The sequence below is a fragment of the Equus quagga genome, chromosome 11 (genome assembly GCF_021613505.1).
Source record: "Equus quagga isolate Etosha38 chromosome 11, UCLA_HA_Equagga_1.0, whole genome shotgun sequence".
In the NCBI taxonomy this organism is placed as follows: domain Eukaryota; kingdom Metazoa; phylum Chordata; class Mammalia; order Perissodactyla; family Equidae; genus Equus; species Equus quagga.
In genome coordinates this window covers 96,603,550-96,629,522 of record NC_060277.1, presented here as the reverse complement: position 1 = coordinate 96,629,522, position 25,973 = coordinate 96,603,550, and the positions used below count along the sequence as shown (strand labels likewise).

General features: G+C 49.3%; 2 protein-coding genes and 1 non-coding gene across 7 annotated transcripts in view; all 3 read right to left on the bottom strand.

Moving 5' to 3' along the window:
* Positions 1-965: 965 nt before the first annotated feature.
* Positions 966-1,156, bottom strand: LOC124248014 (U2 spliceosomal RNA). Its single transcript, XR_006890900.1, has one exon. It is a non-coding gene; the product is annotated as a U2 spliceosomal RNA (small nuclear RNA).
* A 13,672-nt stretch (positions 1,157-14,828) lies between these two features.
* TMEM106A (transmembrane protein 106A) lies at positions 14,829-21,607 on the bottom strand. 3 transcript variants are annotated; one of them, XM_046676726.1, is made up of 10 exons: positions 21,512-21,594; positions 21,087-21,215; positions 20,441-20,510; positions 20,060-20,286; positions 19,467-19,530; positions 18,185-18,338; positions 17,529-17,669; positions 17,379-17,422; positions 16,838-16,891; positions 14,829-16,483 (listed from the first exon to the last, which is right to left on the bottom strand). In XM_046676726.1, the coding sequence occupies exons 4-10, from the start codon at positions 20,265-20,267 to the stop codon at positions 16,363-16,365; spliced, it is 786 nt and encodes a 261-aa protein (XP_046532682.1). In that variant the 5' UTR covers positions 20,268-20,286; positions 20,441-20,510; positions 21,087-21,215; positions 21,512-21,594; the 3' UTR covers positions 14,829-16,362. The 3 variants fall into 3 exon arrangements, with proteins under 3 accessions (XP_046532682.1, XP_046532684.1, XP_046532683.1); XM_046676728.1 differs by lacking the exon at positions 17,379-17,422 and having other exon boundaries at positions 21,087-21,607; XM_046676727.1 differs by lacking the exon at positions 20,441-20,510 and having other exon boundaries at positions 21,087-21,607.
* Positions 21,608-21,748: 141 nt separating this feature from the next.
* The window catches only part of NBR1 (NBR1 autophagy cargo receptor), a 28,490-nt gene continuing 24,265 nt past the window's right edge, over positions 21,749-25,973 (bottom strand). For all 3 annotated transcript variants that reach the window (XM_046676724.1, XM_046676723.1, XM_046676725.1), the window contains one exon: positions 21,749-23,504. In XM_046676724.1, the coding sequence (XP_046532680.1) occupies positions 23,331-23,504 (174 nt within the window). In that variant the 3' untranslated portion in view covers positions 21,749-23,330. The remainder of the gene's footprint in view (positions 23,505-25,973) is intronic.

Genomic DNA, 25,973 nt, shown 5'->3' with positions numbered 1-25,973 from the left:
TGTATAAGTGAAATCCCGGGCACAGTCAACACGCAAGGAAGTGAGAAGCCCATAATTTTTGCCTCGATTCCAGGAGGATCTTTGTGGCTCTCAGCGGGAGCTGCCCGGTACAATCGTCTTTTGTGTGTGAGATATTGAAATCAGCAAACAGGAGTAATGTTAGAGAAATGAAGAGAAGCCAGGAGTTAACATCTTTAAGGAACTAATGGAATGTCCTGGGGGGGCCAATGAGTGCAGCAAGGAGGGACATGGGGAACAGAGACTGAAGACATGAGATTCAAAGCTAGTGTTTTTATTCCGTTTCAAGGATGCTGTCTTGGAAGCAGCAAGAAGGAGCAAGGACACCCACTCCCATTCTAGTATGTTGGAGACACACCCCCTGAGAAGGCTGTAGGGGAACCATGTCCTCCACAGAGAGGCCACGTTTGCACAACAACATGAAGAGCATTCAGAGATTAGAGGAGAGAGAATTCTTGGAGAATGGACAGGATTTTAGGAATTGGGAAGAAGTGAAAGATCTGAAAAGGTGATGGGGACAAGGCATGGGATGAAGACACCTTAGAGTTCGTGGTAACAGAAAAAAGTGATTGATAAAATATGAGATTGGTCTGTGTCAGCTTCCGGTGCTAAGCAAGAATCAAGTCCATAAGAGTTGTAAGGTTCCATGAAACTACCCTCAAAACACTGCTCATTAGCAGTGACTGTAAACTACATTCTTAGATGGCTTAAGAAAAAAAACAAGTCCTATAAGAGAAAATTAGACACTCACCTAAGCAGCGACCTTTTGGATTGTTTCCTATTGGTAACACCATGGGTTAGAAAATCATCCACGTTTCAAACTAGTTGCCTAAAAAGCCTCTTTTAAAGAAACAAAAACATATTTTCTATGGAAACATTCTACTGATCATCGGCTTTCCTGATAAAAGAGATACTAGTCTGTTGTTAAACTCAAATTATTTTCCCTGAGGGGGTGCACCGTTCCTAGAAATACTGCAATACCAGGTTGATGGGCGGAGTGGACGGAGCAAGCTCCTATTCCATCTCCCTGCTCCAAAAATCCATTTAATATATTGTCCTCGGATAGAAGACGTATCAGATATTAAACTGATAAGAACAGATACTACACTTGATCTTAGCCAAAAGGCCGAGAAGCGATACCTGTCGCCCGTCCCCTCCCCGCTGCCGCCCTCCTCACATTAATAGTCAACTCACGGTGAGCCATGTCACCCTCAATAAAGACGTCATTTCCTTAGTATCTTGACACTCATACATTAGTCTCTTGTGACGAATTTTAAATTCTTTACTTTTTTAAGTGAAAAAACTTTAAGTGAATTTTTATATCTGCTTTTGCCGCTTGTTTGAAGCGCCATGTGTAATTTGCATGCCCCGCCCTCCCCGCGCGGGTCCTCCTCCCCCGGTGCGGCCGCCCTCCGCGCGCAGAGGCGGAAGCTAGCTGGGGGCGAGCTCTTTCTGGGTACAAATTCTCGGGGAAAGACAGAACCAAAGGGAGTTGCGGGGCGGTGAATGGAGAGATGGGCGGAGCGAGAGGGAGTTGGAGCAGCGAGCTCCGAGTTCCGGAGAAAGCCCCGTGGTCATCACTATGAGGACAGCAGGGTCCCATGAGCTGGCTCGCTCCAGGCCGAAGGGCTGGGAGCCTAGAAGGGCCCGTCTGGAGTCGCCTGTCAGGGGCTGCAGAGAGCAGTTGGAGCCTAGGTCGAGCCCTGGGAGGGCTGCCTCCCTGGTCATCAGGACCCCCGCCTTGCCCTTTTGGCAGGGCCCTTGGGCAAACTCCTTAACCTCCCGAGCCTCAGTTTCCCTAGCTGAGAAGTGGAAACCTTGATGCCTACCTTGTGGGGTTGAGGGAGCATAAAGGGAACTAATGAGGCAACCTTGGTTTAGTAGTCTAGAATGCGGGTTCTGGTGTCCGACGAGTTTCCGGTGAAGGGGCATGGCTGTGACCTAGAAATAACTGAGTAACTGTATTGCCTATAGAGAGTACAATCGGAAACACTGATTGTTTGGGCCAGGCTTTGTACTATGTGCTCTCCTCTTGTCAAACTTGCAGAGTTTACCTACAGATGCAGCAGCTGAGACAGAGAGGTTAAGCAACTTGCCCAAGACCACACAGCTTAGTTAGTCAAAGGGGCCGGACCTGCCTATGAAGCCCAGAGCATGGGGCCTAGAAAAGGGCACCAAAAGAAAGAGCAGTTTTGGGGCTGGCCCGGTGGCTGAGTGGTTAAGTTCGCATGCTCTGCTTCGGTGGCCCAGGATTTCGCCAGTTCAGATTCTGGGTGCAGACATGGCACCGCTAATCAGGCCACGTTGAGGCAGCGTCCCACATGCCACATCTAGAAGGACCCACAACTAAAATATACAACTATGTACTAGGGAGCTTGGGGGAGAAAAAGAAAAAAATAAAATCTTCAAAAATCTTTAAAGAAAGAGCAGTTTTTCTTGTGTCCAGCCCACTATGAGACCAAATGTTGCTGAGCCTGACACACAGGTCTTTTGTCCACAGAGAGGCAAGAACACAGCCATCTGGTGCAGGAGCTACACTTGGAAGACCTGGCCTCTACCCCCTGTTTTCTTCTTAATAACCATGTGATCTAGTGCATGACTTGGCCTCCTTGCTTAACCCCTCTGCCTTTGATATGTTTATCTGTACATTGAAGATAATAAGAAATTATTAGACATAATTATTAGGCATGAGATATGTCTGGCGTATAGTATATCTTTTTCTTTCTTTCTTTTTTTGGTGAGGAAGATTGGCCCTGAGCTAACATCTGTTGCCAATCTTCCTCTTTTTTTTTCTCCCCAAAGCCCCAGTACATAGTTGTATATCCTAGTTGTATGTCATTCTAGTTCTTCTATGTCGGATGCCGCCACAGCATGGCTTGATGAGCGGTGTGCAGACCCGCACCCAGGATCCAAACCTGTGAACCCAAGGCCGCTGAAGCCGAGGGAGTGAATTTAACCACTATGCGACTGGGCCGGCCCCACGCATATAGAATACCTTAAGAACCAAACACAAGGGAAAATATCTCAGGCAAGTCACTTCTCTGTAGCTCAGTGTCTTCATCTAGAAAATGAGAATATTAACAGCTGGCATATAGTCCTGTGCTTAGTCTTCCCTCACCCCCACCCCTACCCAGAACCCCCATTCTCTCTTACCTGGCTTTGTTTTACTCCATAGCACATTTTGTACCTTTTTTTTTTTTTTTGAGGAAGATTAGCCCTGAGCTAACTGCTGCCAATCCTCCTCTTTTTGCTGAGGAAGACTGGCCCTGTGCTAACATCCATGCCCATATTCCTCTACTTTATATGTGGGATGCTTGCCAGGTGGTGCCATGTCCGCACCCGGGATCCGAACCAGTGAACCCCGGGCCGCCGAAGCAGAATGTGCGCACTTAATTGCTGCGCCACCGGGCCAACCCCATTTTGTACATTTATCTATTTATTGCCTTTCAGCCTAATAGCATGTAAGCTCTAGAGCAAGGATCTTTGTCTCTTTTGTCCACGTTTATAGCTCCTGAAAACAGTGCCTGGCATATACTAGACACTTAGTATATTTTGATTGAATAAATGAATGAATAAATATTAAATAATATGATTTGTACAAATAGAAAGTGATTAGCAACCCGCGTGGCTTGTAATAATTATTATGACTCTCACTGTATTTCACTACGTTTCTGCTCACTTCCACATATATCGGGCCATCTTGTGCTCACTAATATAGTTTCCCAGGTATATTATCTTTAGAACAAGGTGCCTTGGATTGCAGACATACATGTTCTGTCATCGCAAAGGAATATCTCCCATTGTAAATTAATGATTTAGCATCCCTAGTTCATGCCCCAGCTTCTTGTGAGTTTGGTTAATGTGAGTCAGCCCCCCTCAGCCGGCTCACATCAATGTGCACAGACCAAAGTGCTTGCAAAAGTTAGGGCAACCCCAGGGCATGGCTGTCTGGTGCGCTCTGGCCCGAGGGTCCTACAGTTTCGCTGTGGACCCAGTTACCATCGCTGCAAAGGCGCTGGGAGTGGTAGGCCAGGGACAGTGACTTGAAGGGCACAGCTAACCTTCTCAGCCAGTGCCTGCTCCCCACAGCCTTGCCTGACCATCATGTTATCAAACGTTAGCACAATATCCAGTGATGTCTCTTACTGTGAGCAAGGTTGTGCATCTTTTCGTGTGCTTAAGATCCACTATTATTTTCTTTTCTGTGAACTGAGTGTTCCTATCCTTTGCCATTGTCCTCTGAATTGTTGATCTTTTTGCATTTCTATCTCTAACCCACTTCGTATTTGTCCTAGTATATGAGTTCGGATACAGATCTGACTTTATTTTTTCTGCATTGCCACCCAGTTGTCCCAATATCATATATGGAATAGCCCATATAATCATCGGTTTCAGATGCTACCTTTAACATATAAAAAAGTGTTCATATATCTATTTAAGTTTATTTCTGGACTTAAAAAAATCTCCTGATATCCTGACTTTTTAAAATTTTTGATACAATGGATTCTTCAGTATCACACCTACTCCGCCTATCACTGTGTGGGGCCTGGGATCACCTAGATGAACATGCTTAGTCCCTGTGGTCCGCAAGGGGCATCTGTCGTGCTCTTCCATTCCTCCTCTGGCTGCCACTCAACCACATCCACTGCTCACAAAGCTGCCAGGGGAGGCTGTGCACAACCAGAGAATGTCTGCCCATGCCAAGTCTGCCAACTCCACATGCTCCTAAGTGTTCTGTCCTCAGGCGTCAGAGGGCTGCCTGGTCCCTTGCTAGCTGGGAAGGACAGCCTCATCAAGCCCAGGCCCTCCCGGATCTGTTTTTCACGGCGCTGCAGCGGCCCTGTCCTCTTAGATAGCTCCATTTGGCTCATTTCATCACGTCAGCTTTCACAGCTGAAGAGACCTGTTTGGAGAGACACACAGTTTTGTTTCCTCTGTCCTCCTCTCCCTTCTCTCTGACCCCTCCGTCTTCCCCTCAGTTCTCCTCTCTCCTTCCTTCTCCTTTTCCCCAGTTACAAAACAAAAGCTTTCACTCCCATGACTACCAACAGAACTGGGTCAGTCTGTCTGACTTCGCAGTGGGAGGGGAGATTGTTCTAGCAACAGCCGGCAAAGTCAGGGTTACACAGGCCCTGTTTTGAAAAGGATTCGAGGCGGGGCATTTTGCCACAGCCTTGCTGCTCAAAGTGTGGTCCCCAGACCAGCAGCATTGGCATCACCTGGGAGCATGTTAGAACTACAGAACCACAGGCCTGAGACCTAGTGAATCAGAATGTGCCGGAATGCATGTGCACATTAAAGTTTGGGAAGCGTTCTGCTACGAGACCAGATGACTGAAGGGGGAGAGACTGGGGGAGAGAGAAGCACAAATGTTCTATTTTTCGGGATCTCAACACTGACCACCAACACCTGAAACTCAATTTCTCACCATTCTCCTCTCACTTTACCTTCCAAGTCTCTGAGGAGAGTCTGCAAAGCAGTTTCCAGAATCTTCTGGTGATGAAAGACAGAGAAATGGAAGGTGCCCATTACACGTGGGCTAAATTTTTGTTTTTCCTTTCTGAGTTGTTAGTGACCAGGGCGGGGCGTCCTAGAACTATGGGATGGGAGAGGAGCCGTGGATGGGATAATAAAAAGCACAGGAGAAACGTGGTTACTGAGGGTTATTAACTGATTCTCTTTAATGTTCTTTGAAAGACATGAGCAAAGAATGGATTCTTTTTTAACAGAGGTTTGGGGCTATTATACTATAGTATTTCTTTGACAGGCAGTGTTGCTCCAGGCCTGAAAACCCAGGATGTATGACTTCTGAGAGTTACACATGACCAGGGGTATGCATGGGCCAGCAGAGCGCCTGCCCTCCACCCCCAGCCCCACCCCCACCCGGAATGTGCTCAGGATCCTGGGGCTAAAGCTTGAGTTTGTGCACTGGAGAGCAAGTTTATTGCTCCAGCTAGACTGGAGCCATAGAACTAGTTAGACTCAACCAAGAGCTGGGTTTCAACACTTGGCTGTCATTCTTGATCATCCACTGTGTGCCAGCAAATCCCCACATTTTCTTTTTGGTCTTTCAACAATCCCAAACGTGGAATGTTATTTATCCTATTTTACATCTGAACAAACTGAGGCTGGCTTCCCAAGATCCTCACCTTTCTTCCTCATCCTCCTCCCACAGCACTAAAGCGACGCTTACTCCTGGCTGGCAGTTTTATGTCTTTATTATTGGTGGATCCTTATTCTCATCTACTTTGTGAGGAAAGTGTGTCAGGGTTTACCATCCCCATTTAACAGAGGAGAAAACTGAGCTTCAGAAAGACGATTTGAGCTAACCAAATCTTTCCCAGACAGACTCAAGTGTTTAGGGGAGTCTGATATAAGAAGCCGGAAACCTGGCTAATGGAGCGCAATGTGGGCGGACTGACCCGGCGTTTAAGATGCAAACCCAGTTGGGGGCCACCTCGCTCCTTTACCTGCGCTGCGCCACCCCTAGGGGCGCTGTGTTACCGTCTGAGCCAAGACCTGATGTTTTCTTTGCGGGCAGCAGAGGGCAGCAAAGGCAGTCCCGCCTCTGTGTGTCAGCACGGCCCAGCAGCCCGGAAGCCGTCCATCCTGCGCTTACCTGGCCGTCAGGGAACCCAAGATTCCGAGAGGGCAAGTTCAAGGTCATCCAGGTATCAGACAGACCCAGGCTTAGAGCCCAGGCTTCCTGCTGATAGCATCTCAAGTAGTCACACTCCATGATGGTGCCCGATTTCATCCATTCCAAGACGCACATTTTTTTTCATATCTTTGCATCTCAAACCAGAATGTATTTTACATCGATGCCAGGAGAAAGTACTGCCGTTGTTTACATGGCAGTGCGTCTTTTATTCTTTCTTCCTTTCTTTCTTAGGAATACATAAAATAATGGTGCCTCTCACAATCGATGACATCTTAAATTCGTGAAATGCTATACTAGTAAAAGCCTCTTTATTGAACTGTGTGTGTGACATGGATTATTTCCTTTAATCATCGCAACTCTAGGATGGAGGTATTATTACCCCTACTTTGCAGGTGAGGAAACAGAGAGAGAGAGCAACTAGACCACATTTGCACACCTAATAAATAATACTTTGTTCCTTCCACAACAAAAGATTCTGGGTCTTGAATGATAACAAGCTTCATTAAAAAATGCAAATGTGCAAGTGGCTACAATCAGGTAACAGCATGGAAAGTTCCCTGAGGGCCAATATGAGTTAAAATCCAGACTGGAAGGGGTAGAGTGGGATGTGGACGAGAATCCTAGAACAGAGGGAAGTCTGAGGTCAGAGGTGGGTTGGGAGAGGCAGTATGCCGAGGAGGCAGGAGAGGGGCTTGGAAAGGGAGATGAGAAAGAAGAGGGCACAATCTTGACAAACTCACCCTGAAAATCCCTCCTCTGGCATGAGGACTAGCTCTGAAGTTTGGAAACATCTCTGCAAATTCAGCCCAGTCCCTGTCCCCCACCCCAAGCATCTCCCCATCTGATCCCCGTTCTTTCTAGGCCAGGAAGAGAGTAAAAGGGAAAGTGAGAGAGGAAGAGATACAAACAAGAACTCACTTCCTCCTTCTTGCATTTAATTACTGAGACAGTCGAGCACCTTTTTCTTCCTCTTATTATTGTTTTCCATCAAAATATTTTTAGAATTAGTTTATATGAAGATAAATGTGCTGTGAAGATGAAACCAGGGGCCAACCTGCTTTAACTATACTCAGTTGTGTGTCTGCAACAGTAGTTAGATAATGCCTTACTCAAGCCCACCCTTTAGATAACATTTCTGATGCTTGGGTCACCATGGTAATGGGTGCTTAAGTTTTTCAGGAACTGAGAACTCCTTGTCCAGTTGAGGTCGGTTAAGACCACTGACTCAGGGGCCCGCCCTGTGGCTGAGCGGTTAAGTCTGCGCGCTCCGCTGCGGCGGCCCAGGTTTTCACTGGTTCAGATCCTGGGCGTGGACATGGCACTGCTCCTAGGGCCACATTGAAGCAGCATCCCACATGCCACAACTAGAAGGACGTGCAGCTAGGATATACAGCTTTGTACCGGAAAAAAAAAAAAGATTGGCAACAGTTGTTAGCTCACGTGCTAATCTTTAAAAAAAAAAAAAGACCACTGACTCATCAACTGGGCCTGTGCAAATGCCCAGTAGGTGACCCCTTGACATCAGAGGGCGGGCGGGCGGAAAACTTCCCCCTCAGATCATGCTAACACCACCATTTTGTGAACACGAGTCCTATGCAGAGCCATGAAGCTTCACTACGCTTGCACAGATCAATTACCTCACTTCTCCTTACCTACAATCATCTGTTCCCACACTGCAGACAACCCTACCCATCTATCCCACCAATATCTCTAATCCCCATTTTCAGAGAGGCAGATTTGAGATTTATTCTCCTGTCTCCTTGCTTGGCTGCCTTGTGAATAAACCCTTTCTCTATTGCAAACTCATTGTCTTAGTGATTGGCATACCATGCGGCAGGAAAATGAGCCTGGTTTGGCAACAATTATCAATGTCCAGTGACAAGCCTCAATTTCATCTTTTGCACCTGGAAACCCTTGTGTATCTATTGTTGCAGATGACACCCCTGGGTGCTAGGAGGAGAAGGAACTAGCACCCTCTTTTACAAAGGAGAAAAGAGATCCAGCAAGGCTTAGTGCTACACCATCCCCTCGGCAGAGCTGGGGCATCCCCACCAGCCATAGCTGGGTACCCACTGTGAGGGCAGGCACTTTCCAAGCATTCCATGAGGTCTTCCAACAACCCTCATAGGAAAGGCTCAGAGACACTGAGTGACCTGCCTCAGTCCCTCCCAGCTAGTAGGTGACACAGCCAGGATTGAACTTAAGTCTGTTTGACTCCTAAGCCCAAGCTGACTTTACTACCCAGGCTGCCTGAATTGACAGGATCTCCAGGAATCTGTTCTCTGTTTCAAGCGCTGCTCCCCACAACCCCCTCCCCTCCCTTGCTCTCCACCACCACAGTGTTTGAGGCTGGGGCTGGGTTTGAAGTGCCTTTTTCACTTATACTATTCCTCTGCCCCCAGCCATGAAGCTGGACCCAGGCTCTGCCATTTCCAGGAAGATTTATATCTGTGGGCAGAGATGTGTATCTGTAGGAGGTAGGTCAATAGCCTACCCAGGGGCCGGCTCCGTGGCCGAGTGGTTAAGTTTGCGTGCTCCGCTGCGGTGGCCCAGGGTTCGAATCCTGGGCGGGGACATGGCACTGCTCGTCAGGCCACGTTGAGGCAGCATCCCACATGCCACAACTAGAAGGACCTGCAACTAAGATATACAACTGTGTACGGGGAGGGGTTGGGGAGATAAAAGCAGAAAAAAAAAAAAAGATTGGCAACAGTTGTTAGCCCAGGTGCCAATCCTTAAAAAAAAAAATAGCCTACCCAGTCCCTGCCCACCGAAGCCTTCCTGGGCTGCAGGAAATGATCCTTTTCCCTGGCCACTCCATCTACTGGGGATGCAAGTTAGGTAGGATGATAAATAATACTAAACTATAGCTGAACAATTTTATACTTCATCGTACATTTCTCATCCATTAATCCATTTGGTCCTGATACCAGCCCTGTGAAGAAGGTAGAAAGTACCCTTCTTGTTCTACAGGCAAGGAAACCGAGGACCTGAGAGGTTAGGTAGGGTCTCCAGGGTCAGAGGAAGAGGCAGACACTAGGCTTGAGCCCAGCATTATAAATCCCCAGGACTAGGGCATTCTCTAATAAGTATTCACCGGGCTCAGACCGCAGTGAGGGTTAATTGAATTTTGTGTTTTTTTTATTTTCTCTCAATTCAGCATAGGGAGAGGAGATGGAGGGCTGAGAGGAAGGTAACTGCAGAGACCTCTGTGGGGAAGGGGGTCAGCGGAGGGCTGGATGAGGATGCTGCAGTCCTGGGGAGGGTAGGAGAAAGGAACCAGAGAGAAAACTGAGCTGATTCTGAAATTGTCCTCGGGGCCCACTGAGACTCAAAGTTAAGGCGGGAAGGTGTCTTCTACTTGCTCAGGGCCCTGGAGAGAAAGGTACTTTACAGACATTCCCTAGGAGGCTTGGGAGGAACACCTCCAAGCTCTCCAAGGTTGGGGGGAGGGGGCAGGGAGAGAGGGGAGATGGGGGGCACCCAGTTGCCCTGGGAGTGGCCACATTGTGAGGTGGTTCTGGGCACAGGCTGTGGGGTTGGGGTGAGAGGAGACAGAGGTGGTGGGGGCAGTGGCAGCATCCTGGGCTCTGCCTGCCCCCACCCCCTGCCTGGGGGCTTCTGCCACCACCACCATCATGGGCAGCGCTTATCACTGGGAGGCCCGTCGCAGGCAGATGGCTTTGGACCGGAGGAGATGGCTGATGGCCCAGCAGCAAGAGCAGCAACAGCAGCAAGAGCAGGTGCATGAGAGGGGCCAGGTTCATCGGGGTCCTTCCAGGGGCAGGAAGGGACTGGGGAGGAAAGACAACCCTTAGGAAGCTGTCTACTATTTAGTGGATGTTGCTTTGCTGGGGGTAGGAGGAAAGCAAGGTCCTCTGATGTTCTCTTGGATGGACTGTGTGTGTATGTGTGTGTGTACTGGGGGACTCAGCTTTGCTGTTGTGCTAGGCTGAGGCTTAGTAGGGGGTGGAGGGGGTCGGCCTGGGAAGTTTTAAAGCTATGCTGTCCAATAGGGTGGCCACCAGCCTGTGTGCTATTGAGCCCTTGAAATGTGGCTAGTGAGATGGAGGAACTGAATTTTAAATTTTATATACATTTAATTCATTTAAATAATGAATTTAAAAACAAATACTCTACATCTTGGAAATCTTTTAAGTCTGTTTGGAACAACTTTGGTATGTGAATCTACTTCTTCAACTGTAAGTTTTATGAACTCTAAATATAGATCAAATATTTTTGATGAAAACATAGTGTTCAAATTAAGATGTGCTGTTAAGTGTAAAATGCATGCTGGGGTTTGAGGACTTAGTACAAAAACAAAGAATATAAACTATCTCAATCAGATTTTCAAATTGAGGGGCCGGCCCGGTGGCACAGCTTTAAGTTCGCACGTTCTGCTTCAGCGGCCTGGGGTTCACCAGTTCAGATCCCCGGTGCGGACATGGCACTGCTTGGCAAGCCATGCTGTGGCAGTCGTCCCACATATAAAGTAAAGGAAGATGGGCACAGATGTTAGCTCAGGGCCAGTCTTCCTCAGCAAAAAGAGGAGGATTGGCAGCAGATGTTAGCTCAGGGCTAATCTTCCTCAAAAAAAAAAAAAAATTTTCATATTGATTAAGTTTTGGATGTATTGGGTTAAATTATTAAAATTAGTTTCACCTGTTTCTTCTTACTCGTTTTATGTGCCTACTAGAAAATTTAGAGTTACACATGGCACGCATTATGTTTCTATTGGACAGTGCTGTTTCAAAGCATTTGCAAGAAATTATTCTTTATCCTCTGGCACTGCAAAATGTTTTCAGTGCACGTCTCCTAAGCTAGGTGTTCAGAGACTGCTGTTTCCTGGGTAGGGGCTGTGCCGGGGGCACTGGCAGCATAGAAATAATTCTTGGTGTTGTGGGTGAAGGGAGATAGCCCAGGCTCTAGCCTCAGCCTCCAACTCCAGGGAATGGAGACTCTGGCCACCTCCACCTTTCCCTTCTCGAATCTCTTGCCTTGCTCCCCACAGTGTCTCTGGCAAATGTGTGACTGGGTGGGGAGGGAGGAGGATGCCACTTGCCGGGGGCTTCTTGCCAGGAACTAAAGAAACTCCAAGAGGAGGAACGCCAATCTGAGAAAAAAACCCAGCCACCTCAGATGTCGCAGCAGCCGCCCCCACCGCAGCTACAGGAGGAGCAGCCACCACCCTCACCAACACGGCTGCAGCCGCCACCACCATCACCATCACCATCACCACCACCACCGCCATTAACATCACCACTGCAGCCTCCACCGCCAGCACAGCTACCAGCTCGGCTAAGGCAACAAAATGTCCAAGACCCTCTTATTCAGCGCACCTCCAAGTACATTATCCAGGATTCCCAAAGGCCAGGTCCTCAGCTTGGCTTACTGGGGACCGATCAAACTGGAGGGCAATCCACCTACTTTAACAACAACAGATTCCAAGGAGAGAAGAAACTCCCTCAAGGCCCTGGTGAGACCCCTGGGAGCGGGGAGGTGGGTAGGAGAGTTCTTTGCTCCCATTCCAGCCCTTTAGTCTAGATTCCACATCTGTCACCCCGCCCTCTCTGAATATCCCCAGTACCCTTGGCCTTTACTTGAGGGGCACTCCCTCTGGGTATGTTTGTGCCAACCTAGGGCTGCAAAGAAGGCTGCCAACTTCTGCAGAGGGTGGCTGAGAAGTTGTCAACTCCTCCTCCAGGGTGAGGGTGACACAGCACGTGGGGATGGTCAGAGGGTGGGATATGAGTTGAAAGCTTAACAACAGATATACTAAGCTCTGTAAGGTCTGGAACAGGGAATCACAGCGTGGCTTCCTAGTTGCCAATTTTCAGGCTAGGCTCCGTCTGCACCTGGCCTCAGGTAGCGGCTGCCTCCTGCCTGCCCAGCACATAGTCGAGTCCAGCTCTGTCACGTTCTCTTCTCAGAAAGTGCCGGATGAGTAATGTGTGCTTTGTTTCATCACCAGGTTTTAGGAAATCCTACCAATCTAGCCCAGATAAATACACTGGGACCTCACGATTCACGGTAAGACATAGAGTGTGAAAAGCAGACTCTGGCTGAGTGGCTGCGAGTGTGCTTGTGTGTAAGTGCATGCGGAGTCTAGAGGCTTCCTTGGCAGGAAAGGGGGGAGGGGCTGCAACTACAGAGTCACTTCTGGATGGTCCATTCCTCCATGTGTTGCCTCCATGAAAATGTCTAGGTAGGGCCTGTTGGTCAGCACTAAGTGGAGGGGTTGACAATCTATTTGGAAAGATAGGAAAGGTGCCAGAGAAGCAAAATAAAGCAGCTGTTTTGTTTTTTAAGATTGGCACCTGAGCTAACAACTGCTGCCAATTTTTTTTTCTTCTCCCCAAAGCGCCCCCAGTACATAGTTGTATATTCTAGTTGTGAGTGCCTCTGGTTGTGCTATGTGGGACACCACCTCAGCATGGCCTGATGAACAGTGCCACGTCCACGCCCAGGATCCGAACCAGCGAAACCCTGGGTCGCTGAAGCAGAGCGCACGAACTTAACCACTCGGCCACGGGGTCGGCCCCAAGGGGCTGTTTTAAGTGCTGACTGGGGTAGAGTCAGCTGGAGCAGGAGAAAGGCAAGACCTGAAGTCAGAGGTTGTTGGTCTCAGTCAGGATCACCCCTCCCTGGTGGTGTGATTTAATCTCTGAGCCTCAGCTACCCATCCATAAAACGAGAATGATAATACCATCTCCTTAATAGAGGTGTCATGAGGACTGAATGTGGCAATTAAAAGAGAGGGAATCAAAAGCACTTAGCTGAGAGCCTGAGCCTGGCTCATTGGAGGCCATCAAACCCAGGATGGTAACTCTCCATGAGGATTACATAAAACAGTACAAGATTAGGCTTCAAAGGGCTTAATACAAGGTTCTGAAACCAGCAGGCCCAGAAACTGCTACCTAACCTGTTTTGTCTCCTCTCTCTCTCTCTTCTCAGTCAACGAATTACACACAGCAGTGGTGATCCAGAGATAGACCCCAAGATCCCACAGGCCGTCAGCAAAAAACAGATGAGCAACCCCACCTTCTTCCCACCCAGCCACATCTTGCCTCCAAAGCCCCTCTCTCTTGATCCACTCTAGAAGAGGAGCCTAGCTGAGAATAAAGTGTGATTTCTTCCTGGAAAGAATCAAGAGACTGGTCAGCTCTATAAGACAAGGAGGAGGGGAAGGGTCAGGAGGACCCATGAAGGGGATGGAGTGCGTGGGAGAAGAAAATGGAAGACAATTCCAGGCTTCTCTAGGAAAAGCCAATGGGAGACCTTGGCCTTGGGTCCCTCAAGTCTACAGCTCCACTACTGGCCCTTGTTTAGCAATGACAGGTCTGTTGGTAGCTTCAGGTTTATGACTCTCAGTGGAGCCATCACTGCTCCCTGCTGGCCGATGCTTAGTGAGATACAGCTGGGGAACGAGGAGTTGCAGTACCCCAGAGCAGGCCAGAGGCAGCAGTAGGAAGAGGTGGCAGGCAGGGACCCGCCGAGTCCAGTGTAATGCCTGGCCCACAGTGGGCACTCAGCTTTGAATGGATGATGAGGGGCAGGGATGGAGAGAAAGAGCTCAGAAGAAAGGGAAGCTGTAACCTCAGGCACAAGACACCTGACCCTGGGAAGGAGAGGGTGACTTGCCCACAAAGATCCACAGGCCTCTTCCTTCCTGGGTCTCAGCCTTTCCGTATAGCAGAGGCAGCCAAGAGGCTACAAAGGCCCCAGGCAATCCACCTCCCCACTTCCTGAAGCTGACACCTGGGGTCTCCCTGCCCTTTCTTCTACCTTGGACTGGGGAGGGGGATGCCTGGGGCCTTTCATTGTAGCCCACACAGCATCACCTTTGGGTCGGTCTAAAAGAGCTCCTCAATGCAGTGTTTCCTGAGGGGGGCGCTGGGGGAGGGATGCGGGGGTGGGGGGCACAGAACAGGAATATTAAAGTTTGTAGGGATCTTACAGATACACAATGAGCGAAAGGAAGAGCGCCAGCTCCTGGGAGCAATCTCTCAGAAGCCAGAAAAGCAGGACATTGTTATCAAGGGGCTCAAGGCCCCGGGGAGGAGACCTCGATGTTTACTCGGACACTGAGAAACAGGCTGTGAGATGGGGAGTGTCCACCAGCTCCCTTCCCACTCACAGGAGACTTTTTGTTTGTTTGTTTTAACGTTAAGTATAGTTTATTGACTACAATATAAATCCTTTACATTTGGTGACCTACACACAGCAGAAGCCCGGGCCCGGCCTTCCTGGACGTCTGTGCTCTTGCCAGCACCACCTTGACCCCAGTTACGGAGGCAAGAAAGCATGGAGACAGCACGAACTCCCTCCTTCCCCTCCTTCCCCCAGCCAGCTAGTCGCCAGGTTCTCTCACCACTTCCCGTCCTCCATCCTTTCTACTTCAAATTCAGCTTTCTCTCCACCTAAGCTCATCTTTCTGCCTGTCTGAGTGATAAAAACCATAGCCACCTTTAGTGAGCAAATACCATTCTTGGTCCGCTGAAGAATAGAAACCGCCTCCACGTGGAGCCTAGTGGGAACCTGGGGGTTATCTGGGGCTTAGCTTCATCTGAGTGACAGCAAAGAGGAGAGCGTCTAGACCAGCCCCCACTGACAGGCAGCTCTACAATGTCAATGCCTGAAGGAAAGCGGAGGCCTCTGGAGCAGACGGTGGGCTCAGGTGCTAAGCTGGGGGTGCAGCAGAGCCCAGCAATGTGGCTGAATACTGACAGCTTCCCTTCTGCAGACTTGCAGGGTAAGAGTGGCTGGGCCCACCCTTTGACCTGCCTGTGTCCACTCACATGGGCTCGGGGTTGCGGGCCCACCACCAGCCAGAAGCCATCCTTTAATACCTACCTTTTAAAATGATTCTGGCTTTGTCTGTTTCTCCTGTGTAGGCCCAGGAGGTGCCAGGTGCCTTCCTCACCTCTCCTACTACTTTGGCTCATGCTGTGAAGAGAATACAACTGCTTTATGGAGAGGAGAAGTTTTAGCTGGAGAACAGGTCTGTCTTCCCAGGAACAGGGACAGCCTTTAACCAGGAACTACGTGGAGCCAAAGGGCCTTGGCCAATCTTGCTGTCAGGTGGGCAGGCGACAAGTTACCAGGAGAGAAGCAGACCATCACCATTACTTTGTCACACAACCAAAGCAGGGAGGCACAGGAGAGCATCCATGGACCTTTAAAAGGCCCTGGAGACAGCACTGGATGTCCCACAAATCACTTGCCCGTCACTGGGTGCAGAACTTGAAAAGGATCCATGTTTTAAAAGCCAGATAAGATGAAAGCTGTCTCCACATTCAGGCAGGAGGAAGGTCGCACCAGAGGAGCTGGGCAACCAGGGTGCTCAGCGCAGAAAGGGCAGGGGCCACTCCAGGGCCTCTCAGGCAGCTCTGAGGAAACGTCGGGTCAGACTTTCCTCAAGACCGCCCGAGGGGAAAATATGGCGCCAGCACCTAGAAGAACCAGGCTTCTGCTCCTGTGGAAATCCAAGAATGTGCGAGTGTGTGTGTGTGTATGAAGCTAACTTCCACAGAAAGCTTCCTGTGCTGAGGGTGTGGGGGAGGGTATGAAAAGTAGGGCTTTTCCTCTGGCAAAGTCACCACAGTCCTTCCTTGGGCACCATGGAGTTGTGGGAGATACAGACCAGGCTGGCAGGTGCCTGGAGTTCGAGGACGGCAGACAGGTCACGGTGGGTGAGGGTCCCGCAAGTGGGGCACTGACTTGTTTCCCCGGCAGTCCACGTATTCATAGCTCTGGAAGACGAGCTGCTCTGAATGGCTCAGGTAGGAGCAGGTCAGGGTGCCCCTGGAGAGGAAGCAGGCTTTGCTGTTGTGTCTGGGAGGAAGAGGAAAGCTCTGGTCCTGCCCTGCTGTCTGGGGAAGGTTGGCTCCATCAGACACCCTGCCCTGCCTTCTACTCCCGACCCTGCCAAAGCACCTGGGACAGCTGCCCCGCCTGTGTTCCAGATAGCTCTCTGGCTGTCACACCAATAGCTTACAAGCAAGGTGGGGCATAGGGAAGGGGCCGGGCCTACTATTTCCAGGAGCCAACAAAGATTCATGGGGTCAGCTTAGACGACTCTCCTCCCGCGAGGTGGGGCTGAGGTAAGACTGGAGTCAGAAGTGGGAGAGGGGATACAGGGCTCCAAGCCCTACTTACTGGATGTGCAGCAGCACATGGTGGACACTGACTTCTAGCCAGGTACAGATTTTGCTGAGAGACAGAGAGAGAGAGAGAACATGGGGCCACATTTCACACTGAGCAGCCTGTCAGAAAGCTTGGAAGAGACCTGCGGGTCCCAGCCTCCTCGCCTCCTTTCCATCAGGGGCCCCAAATGCCACTCTCCCACCGCTTCCCTCTCCCTCAGGTGAGCATGTCACTCTTGCTGCAATATTCCTCCAACCCCCACCAGCTTGACCCAGGCACATGCTGGCCCCTCCTTCTCCAGCGATTCAGGCTGAAGAGCCCAAGGTCACATATAAGGACTAACCAAATTCTAGCCTGTTTTTCGTTCCAATCTAGGTCCAAACAGGCAGAGGCTGGGGACCCTGAACTCTTGCATATTGCTGTCTTGGCCGCGAGAATACAGGCAAAATGCTGGCTGCAGAGTTTGCTAAGCAATCAAGAAATCTGATGGGGATTAAAACTGGGTTTCCAACCAGGAAAGAGGCTAAGGGAGAAGAGATCAAGGGATACTCACTATGTGTTTTCATCACATATTCGGTTGGCTACTGCATAAAACATCTGTCAACCAAGTGGGTATAGGTTAGCCCACCTCCAGCCGCCCCCTTCCCACAACCACACGCCTCCAAACACCTGTGGGCAGGGCTGACCAGGGAAAGGGAGTCACCTGTTCACTGGCCAAAGGGCCAATGTTTAGGAGGAGGCTCTCCGAGACCTGCCCCACCACGAGGGACAGGTGCAGCACCTCGATGGTCAGCTGTGTCACCGTGATGGGGTAGTAGTTGCTATTGGAGATGTTCAAGATGTTCTGGGGATGAAGACAAGGAAAGGGAGGGGTGAGGGTGGCCATCCTTGGAAAGGAGAAGACCATCAGTTATAAAAACCCAGGCCTGACTGCGCCCTACCTCCATTAGGGGCCTCAGCTGCTGAGGACCAGTGCCAGGAGCCCCTCAGAGGGGCTCGTAATGGCAAGGGGTCACCTTTGACTCAGATATGAAGCTGGCTCAGGATCCAGTCTCACCCTGCAAGGCTTCTCTCCATTCAGTCCTGCCCCCACCCAGGCAGTCTCAGTCACACCACCCCCACTGCACCCTGGGGTTTAGTCCTCTAGCCCCGATTCTGACCCCTCACCATGTAGACTCCCAATCCTACACAATCTGTTGTGGGGCTCATGGTTGCCCCTGCCTCTCCCCAGGCTTCTGACACCCTCTGCCATAAGATCCTGGCTACCTACACCCAGGGGCACGACACTGGACAAGGGCTACAGAGAAGTGCTGCTGGGAAGGTGGGGGTTGGAGCTCAGGGGCATGGGCACCCACCCACCGTTATGTTGATATGGACATCAGCCTCGTCAAAGGCCACTGTGGAGGAGTTGACGCCAGCAGGCTGCACAGCAATGGACCGGGGAAACAGGAAAAAGACCATGAGGGAGGAGGTCACCAGGCAGATGAGCACCGCCAGGAACACGGAGCGCTTCCTGTGGGAAAGCAGACCCGGGGCAGAGCAGTAGAGATATCCGAACACCAAGGAAACCTGGGCATGGGGCACCCAGACACCCCCTCCATATACAAGGCTCTCCTCTGTACACCCCTCATATCTGTACCCTTAACTCCCCAGATATGGAGGCCCAGCCTAGGCTCAGACCACACAACACACAGGATTGGGAGGTAGGCAGCCTGGCTTCCACTCCCAGCTCTCTGTACCCACCTGCCCAGTAACTCTGAGCAATGCACCTAACCTCCCTAAGCCTCAGTTTCCTTGTCTGTAAAATGGAGATAATTGTACCTATGTCATAGAATTTGTTATGGGTTAATGTAAGAAAAAGCACTAATTTCAGGTCCTGGCACTTAGCAAATGCTCAACAAATGCCATTACCACTGGAAGAAGTCAGTCCACGTGAATTTTGAGAGTTCTGAATTTTAATAATATTCAGAACAGGACATCACCTGTCCATCTAATTGAAAATTGTGATAGGCATTAAAGAGACAGCACCTTGTCAGTATCTTATGAGGGGCACTGCCAGATGCAGATTCTGGTGTAGTGCTGGGGGAGGGCAGTGGTAGCTCCCAGACTGAAGCTGAGGACCTTGGGAGGAAGCTGTAGGGATCCACGTCTAATGGACCCAGATGACAAACAGGGTCATGGGCCCCCGGTAAAACTCAGGGCTGCATCTGAGGTTCTGACGTGTCTCAGAACAGGGAGCAGCTGGTTTATCCATCTCTACTGGGAAGAGTACAAGCAGGTCTGAACTGCCACAGCAAGGAGAGCTCTTCGGAAAAATAACTTCCCCCAACCAATTGTGGCCAGGCCACTCCCTCCCTCCTGGAAGGACTTGTAGAGTCAAGAGGCCCCCTCTGTTTCGAAAGGGAACCATGCCTCTTGGAAGCAGTGGTACTCAGGAGGAGGACACCAGTGGCCTCAGGTGGCATCTGTTGGGCCTTGGGCTTCTTAAGACTGGAAACAAGAAAATCCTTGGAAACAAGGAGCTGGTACATATGAGCCTGGTGAGGTTCAGGTTTTCTGGGGGAGAACCAATGGAGAAAAACTGGAGGGACAGCCCCCAGGGGTGACGTCCTGTGGAGCTGGGGTAGGAAGAAGGGCTTACGTGTGCCTGGGCTTCAGCCTTTGGTCCCCATAGGGGATGAGGGCCACCAGCTGCTTCTCTAGCTCTGTAGAGAGAAAGAAGGTGAGAGGGAGGGCCACAAAGTGTGTGACAAATGCTTCCTGTGCCTGCTTCCTAGAAGAACCCCTCCACCCCACAGAGCAATGTCAGAAGCATGCCACCTCTGCCCAGAGCAGGACTGGGAGCCCTGGGCTGTGCTGCTGCAGTTGGCAGCACAGCTTTGCCATCTCTAGAATGCAAGTGCAATTTTCATTAACAGGTGTGAAGAATCTCTGCAAGTCAGCAGCAAATCAGAGAAGCCTAGCTTCCTTGGAGAGGTCAGTTATAACTTCCTGAATGCTAAGGCACAGTGTTGCTAAGGAAGCAGAGAGGCTGGAAACCCCTTAGGGCAGAAGGGGGTCTCTGCAGTGAGCCGAGGGCATCAGTACCTCCCTGGCCAGCCTGAAACTGGGGGACCAAGAGCTGGGAGACCAGACCCCATTCAAAGAGACTCAGAGGGGTCTGGCCCTGGGCGGATTGCCTGCTAACATCTTTTCCTGGATTCCAGTCTATTTCCGGAGGCTTCGGCCACTCACCTCGAGGGATCTCCCCACTGCCCCGGCAGGTGGGACAAGTCACAAAGCTGGCACCAGCAGCCCCTTCACAAGGCACACCAGAACAAAAAGACTTCCTGCTACCGGTGCTGGAGTAGCTGGCAGCCTTGCTGCCAATGGCTGGGTGGTGGGGCGGGATCAGCTTGTTCTCCTCCTCCTGAGAGCCCAGCAGGGAGAACGTCTTACCCATCGTTCAGGGGGATTTTTCACTAATGAGAAAAGAACAAAGTTCAGTGCTAAGCTTGTTCACACTGACACAGAATGTCACTCTGGTTTTAGGTCCTCAAGATTGGCAAGGAGCCCCACCACAATTTCAGGCAGTTCAAGCCTAACGAAGCTAGGTTATAGAAAAATCACGGTTACCCAGGACTCGCAGGTCAGAAATCTCAATTCATTTCAACTCCTTTCCTTATTGTAGGAGGGCTCAATCTGCCTACGAGAGGGAAAAGAAAAACAAATTCTTTCATTACAAGGGCCTACCATAAGTGAATGGCAGAGCCCTTATTTTTTTCTGAAAAAGTTGCTGAGCTGTCATTTACTTCAGGGGAAGAAAGTTGGACAGAGCTGGGAGGGCAGCAGTCCGGAGAGTCCCTTCATTCTCTGCAAGAAGATGGCTCTGAAGAGGTCTCTAGAGGATCTGTGGCAGAAATGCCTGAGGTCTCCCAACGTGGGTGTGGAAGGAAAGCTTCCATTCCTGAGCCCAGGCAGGTGCTGGCTTAACAGGAAGGCAGAGATCCTTTGAAATAAGAATGGAGGCTAGACTGGTCACAGGTGTGGCTAAGAACCTTAAGATAGTTCTGGAAGGGAGCATAAACCTCTTCCTCGCTGCTTTCTGAGGTAGAGTAGGAAAGAACGCCTAGGGGAGGGTGGCAGAAATGTCAGGGTCCTTCACTAGGAAGGGTGAAGGCTATATCCAGATTCTTCCTCAAAGGCTCAAGCGTGGTGGAGGAAAGAGTGGGCAGGTGAGCCGCACTCAGACCTTCCCGGGCTAATGTGAAGGGAGGCTCACCTGGGTCGGGTCTGGGATTCCCGGGCTCCTTTCAGTTGCAAGAGGGCGAGATTTCTGGAGCTCGTCTTTGGGGAGAAGGGCCTGTAGGGCAAGGTGGCCCGAGGGGCCACTGGCCCCTTCAGCGGAGTCCTGGGGAAGCGAACGCACCGCGCTGGAGAAGTGCGGAGCAGCGACCCTGGCCTCCCGGAGGTCCAAGCTGCTTCCCGCCCTCCTCTGGGGCTCGGCCATGGGCCAGTGGGCGAGAGCGAACGCAGAGGCTGGGACTTCACTGCGGGAGGATTTCAAGTTCCACCAAACACCCCGACAGGCCGTTGGTCGAGCTTGGTCCCCGCGTGCCTGTGTGTTGGGCTAGGAAGAGGCACAGAAGGCGCCTTGGCTCTTGCCTCTCAAAGGGAAAGGGAAAGAGGGTCCCGGGAGCGCCTTACCCGCAGGCGACGGAAAGATGAACGGCCGCCAGAGAAACCGAAAGTGTCTGAGGCCGGGGCTCGCCCCAAGCTTTGACTCCCGGCTTTGCGAAGCTCCGCCCCAGCTCCTCCTGGCCCGCCCCCGCCTTCCAGGGACCCGCCCCCTGCCCTCCCTCCTAGGAGCCAGAGAAGCTCTTGGCTCTTCAAAGGTCGCCTGAGGTCCCGCACGCTGCTTCCTCAAGGACCAGCCAACCCAGGTAGGAGTTTGAAAGAACCTTTATTTCACCATTCTTTACAAGTACAACAGGACGGACGACTGGACCCCTACAATGCGACCTAGATGGTGGAGACATGTCCCGCCCGAAATCAACCCAATTAATTAAACACACTCTGCCGCTCAGCCTCTACCCAGAAGCCCCGATAAAAACGTTTTAAATAATGAACAGCCTGGCTGGCTTGCAGTCTGAATTCTGGCTTATTTATTTAATAGCATTCAAGAGTTATACTGTAAATAAACATCATTATGGCTAATAATTAAAATCACCGTTCATTATAAATACCAACCAGGTTAAATAATACTATTTTACAATCCCTCCCCCTTCTGGCTGGGGGTGATTCTTCTTTCTCTGTAAGTCATTTTCATGAATAATATCTTTTAGTGTTTTTTGTTACCTCTTCCTTCACCAGTTGTACCCAAGGGAGTCTTGGATACAAAACAGAGTGAGGATCTGGGCCCCTGGAAGCAAGCTCTTTCCCACTCATGCTGGGGTTAAACCCAAACTTTGTCAGTGAGTTTGTGCCATACAAACACCAGCCTCTTCTTCCTGTTCTAGGCTCTCTAGGGCTAGATGCCTTTGAACAGATTTGAAACATTCAAGAAGTCATTCAGATTTCCTTTGCCTCTCACATTCTCATTTGCCCGCCCCTGAACTTTGGGATTAACACAGGAGTCTGCCTTTCACTTTCCACGTTTCTATGTTCTCCCACTCTACTGTAAATAAGATCTGCTCTGACATTAAGCACAAAAGGTAACTGTTTCATTTACTTTCCCTTTAATAGAAGTTTTTTTTTCCTTCTCTATAGGATTAGCAAAATATTCCACACTACCTACTTAAAAATTTTCCCTTAAATAAAAGAAAAATGTATGCAAAAATTACTACAATAGCTACTGCTCAATAGGTGCTGGTGGGTTAATGAGCACACTCCCTGGTCCTTTCACTGAAGTGCAGAGACCCAGCAGGTGGATATTCTTAAATGCATCAATGGGGTCTTTTGAAGACAGTGCCATTACTAAGTCGTGCAGAGAAATGACTTTCTCCTTGAGAAAGGAAGAGTAACAACATTCCTATCACGCTCTGGGTGTCATTTCAGTACCATATAGCTATGAGGCTTGGGGTAAGTTAGAGAAATTATGAGAATAATTCTTGAAAACAACTTCCAAGGTTAATTTCTTTTAAAAACTGACAACAGATATCCTCATAGAAACATCCACATTAACCAAAGAAAAATACTTAACCTCAATACAAGCAGAAAGAAAAAGGGTTCTATAAGAAGTTAGTTATACTCCTCAAAGCACTAAAAAGGAGAAAAGAGTTTTATCCAAATCAATTGAAAAACCGTCTTCCTAATATTCATTCAACGTCTAAAGTAAAACTTTAAGTTCTGGTCTTTGATTTGCTCCAAAAAATACTGTAATGCAGATATTCTCTTAATTCAGTGATGGGCTCTATACAGATTCATCAGATTAAAAAATAAGCAAGGGCTTCTACCCCATACCCCAACGACAGAATAAATGTCATCTCTGAGCAGCAGGCAAAGTTATTTAATACAAGGTGACTCCTCAGTAGCGGTGGCTGTACCAGTCATTGTTGTTGACTTGAAGGAGTTCTGTTACAACCTGTAGGATGTTGTAATTGTGTTTCTTCAGCAGCCTTAGGTTTAGCTGCCTGTCACAGAATCCCATTTCAAAGAGATGGGCCATCAGGGTTGCTGTCTGATCTTCAGAAACTATTGGCTGTGTAGAGTCAAGAAAAGCAGAACAACATTTTCTGTATAATTTATGTGTTTATCTTGTAAATTTTTATCATCTTGTAAGTCATACTAATCTTTCCAGATTTATTCAAAATAGACAGTAATGAGATGCAAGAGTATGGCACTCCTGTCCACCTGACACTAATGGGTCTTCCGAGGGGGTAAGAAGGACTGGGAAGGCTCTGCTGTGGATTAGGTGTGTTGTACTCAAAACTGGCAACTAATGAACTGTCCTTAGAACTAGGAGGAGAATGCTTCAGAGGGGACTGTCAGAAGGAAGCATTCTTGGAAGGAAAAGATGCAAATATAGTCTGGAAACCCTGTGAAGATATAGGTAATCGTGATGGGGCAAGTATAAGCAAGACAAGAGACGTTACAGGACGATAGGATGGGAAATCTAGTCAGATACGCGAAGGAGCTGGAAAAAACTGCTTGGGAAATTACATCCTGGGTGACCTTGGCTTTTTTTTTTTTTTTAAAGAATGCACATTATCCAGGGAAGAGGGAGCTAACGTTCATTTACCTCCCTCTTTGGGCCAAGCCCTGTGGCGGACACATAACCTTCCTAAATCCTCCTAATCCTTGGAATACCCTAACTCTTACCATTTACTTACCAATTGGGTTGACTATCAATTCCCTTATTTATGAAAATTGAGATACAGAATACCTCCTATCTTGCAGGGTTGTTGAGAGGATTAAGATGAGAAAGTATGTAAACGTGTTGAGCAGTCTCTGGCATTTCCCTCTACAGCTAATTCCACTGTTCCCATCTTCCCTCTTATTTCAGAATAAACATCTCCATCTTCCTTTCTAGATGAATCCTTCCACATGTTCTTTGCTTTGTATCTCATCACCTCTTACCACCTCAGAAATACTTTCCTATGTATTATGCTCTCTCATCTTGATTGTTACCCTCCTTCACTACTGGCTTGCCCATCTTTACAAATGTCCCCCTCTACCTTATGCATCTTAGCTTTTGCTCTTTTTCTCTCTGTAGTCCAGCTGTTTCAAAGTGAGGCATACTTGCACTCTCAAAGTCCTCTCCACCTGTTCATACTTCTCTGCAGCATCTGACACTGTTCACCATGTCCTCATTAAAAGTCCCTTCCCTAAGCTCCAGCACGGAACTCTCTCTTCATTTTCCTCCTAGTTCTCAGTCTTTTTTTGCAAGGCCCTCCTTCTTTCCATGATCTTTAAAGGCTGCTTCTTGCTTTACTCATTCCCTCCTGGAAAATTTCATCCAATCACATGGCTCCTGCTATAGCCTGTACATAAGTGATGTTATCTCCAGGCCAAATCTCTCCCCTGTGATCCAGATGTATGTATCCAACTGCACTCTGGATAACTTTACCTGGATGTGCCTCAAATTCGCCACTATGCAAAACTGACCTCCTGCCCAAATATATCCTCCTTCCTGCAGAGCCTCTCTCTCTCTTTTTTTTTTTTTGAGGAAGATCAGCCCTGAGTTAACATTTGCCAATCCTCCTCTTTTTGCTGAGGAAGACTAGCCCTGAGCTAACATCCGTGCCCATCTTCCTCTACTTTATATGTGAGACACCTACCACAGCATGGCTTGATGAGCGGTGCCATGTCTGCACCTGGGATCCGAACTGGGGGACCCCACGCCGCCAAAGCAGAACGTGCGAACTTAACTGCTGCACCATCGGGCCAGCCCCTCTTTTTTTTTTTTAAGATTGGCACCTGAGCTAACAACTCTTGCCAATTTTTTTTTTCCCTCCTCCTTCGTCTCCCCAAAGCCCCCCAGTACATAGCTGTACATTCTGGTTCTGAGTGCCTCTGGTTGTGCTATGTGGGATGCTGCCTCAGCATGGCCTGATGAGTGGTGCCATGTCCGCGCCCGGGATCTGAACTGGCGAAACCCTGGGCCGAGGAAGCAGAGTGTGCGAACTTAACCACTCAGCCATGGGGCCGGCCCCAGAGCCTCTCTTAATTATTGGTATTATCGACTGTCTAAGCAAGAAACCTGGGATTTATCCTTGACTTGTTTCTAACCCCTTAATTGTGGTCTTCAAGTTGTGCCCTTTCTCTCTCTTTACTTCTCTTCTACCCTTCTTTTCCACCTAGATATAGAGTCTCAAAAGGATTTCTTTACTGGCTTCATCAGCCTCCACACTATAGTGGAGTTATTGTACTAAAAACAAATCTGATCATGTTAATTACTTCCGTAAAACCCTTCAATGGCTCCTCCCACTAGCCTTAAAATAAAATCCAAACCACTTAACACAGCTTCTCCACTACATAGGCGGTCTTTTCTCTTACTCTTCTCAGCCCAAATTCACCTTCCAGGCTCACATTTCCAAGTCTTTCTACTGGCTACTCTCTGTCTGCAATGCCCTTCCCATCCCTCTTTCCTGGCAAACACTTCTTGTGTCCTTTAGGACTCAGTTCAGGCATCATGTACAAGGAAGCCTTCCCTGACCCACCTAGGGGC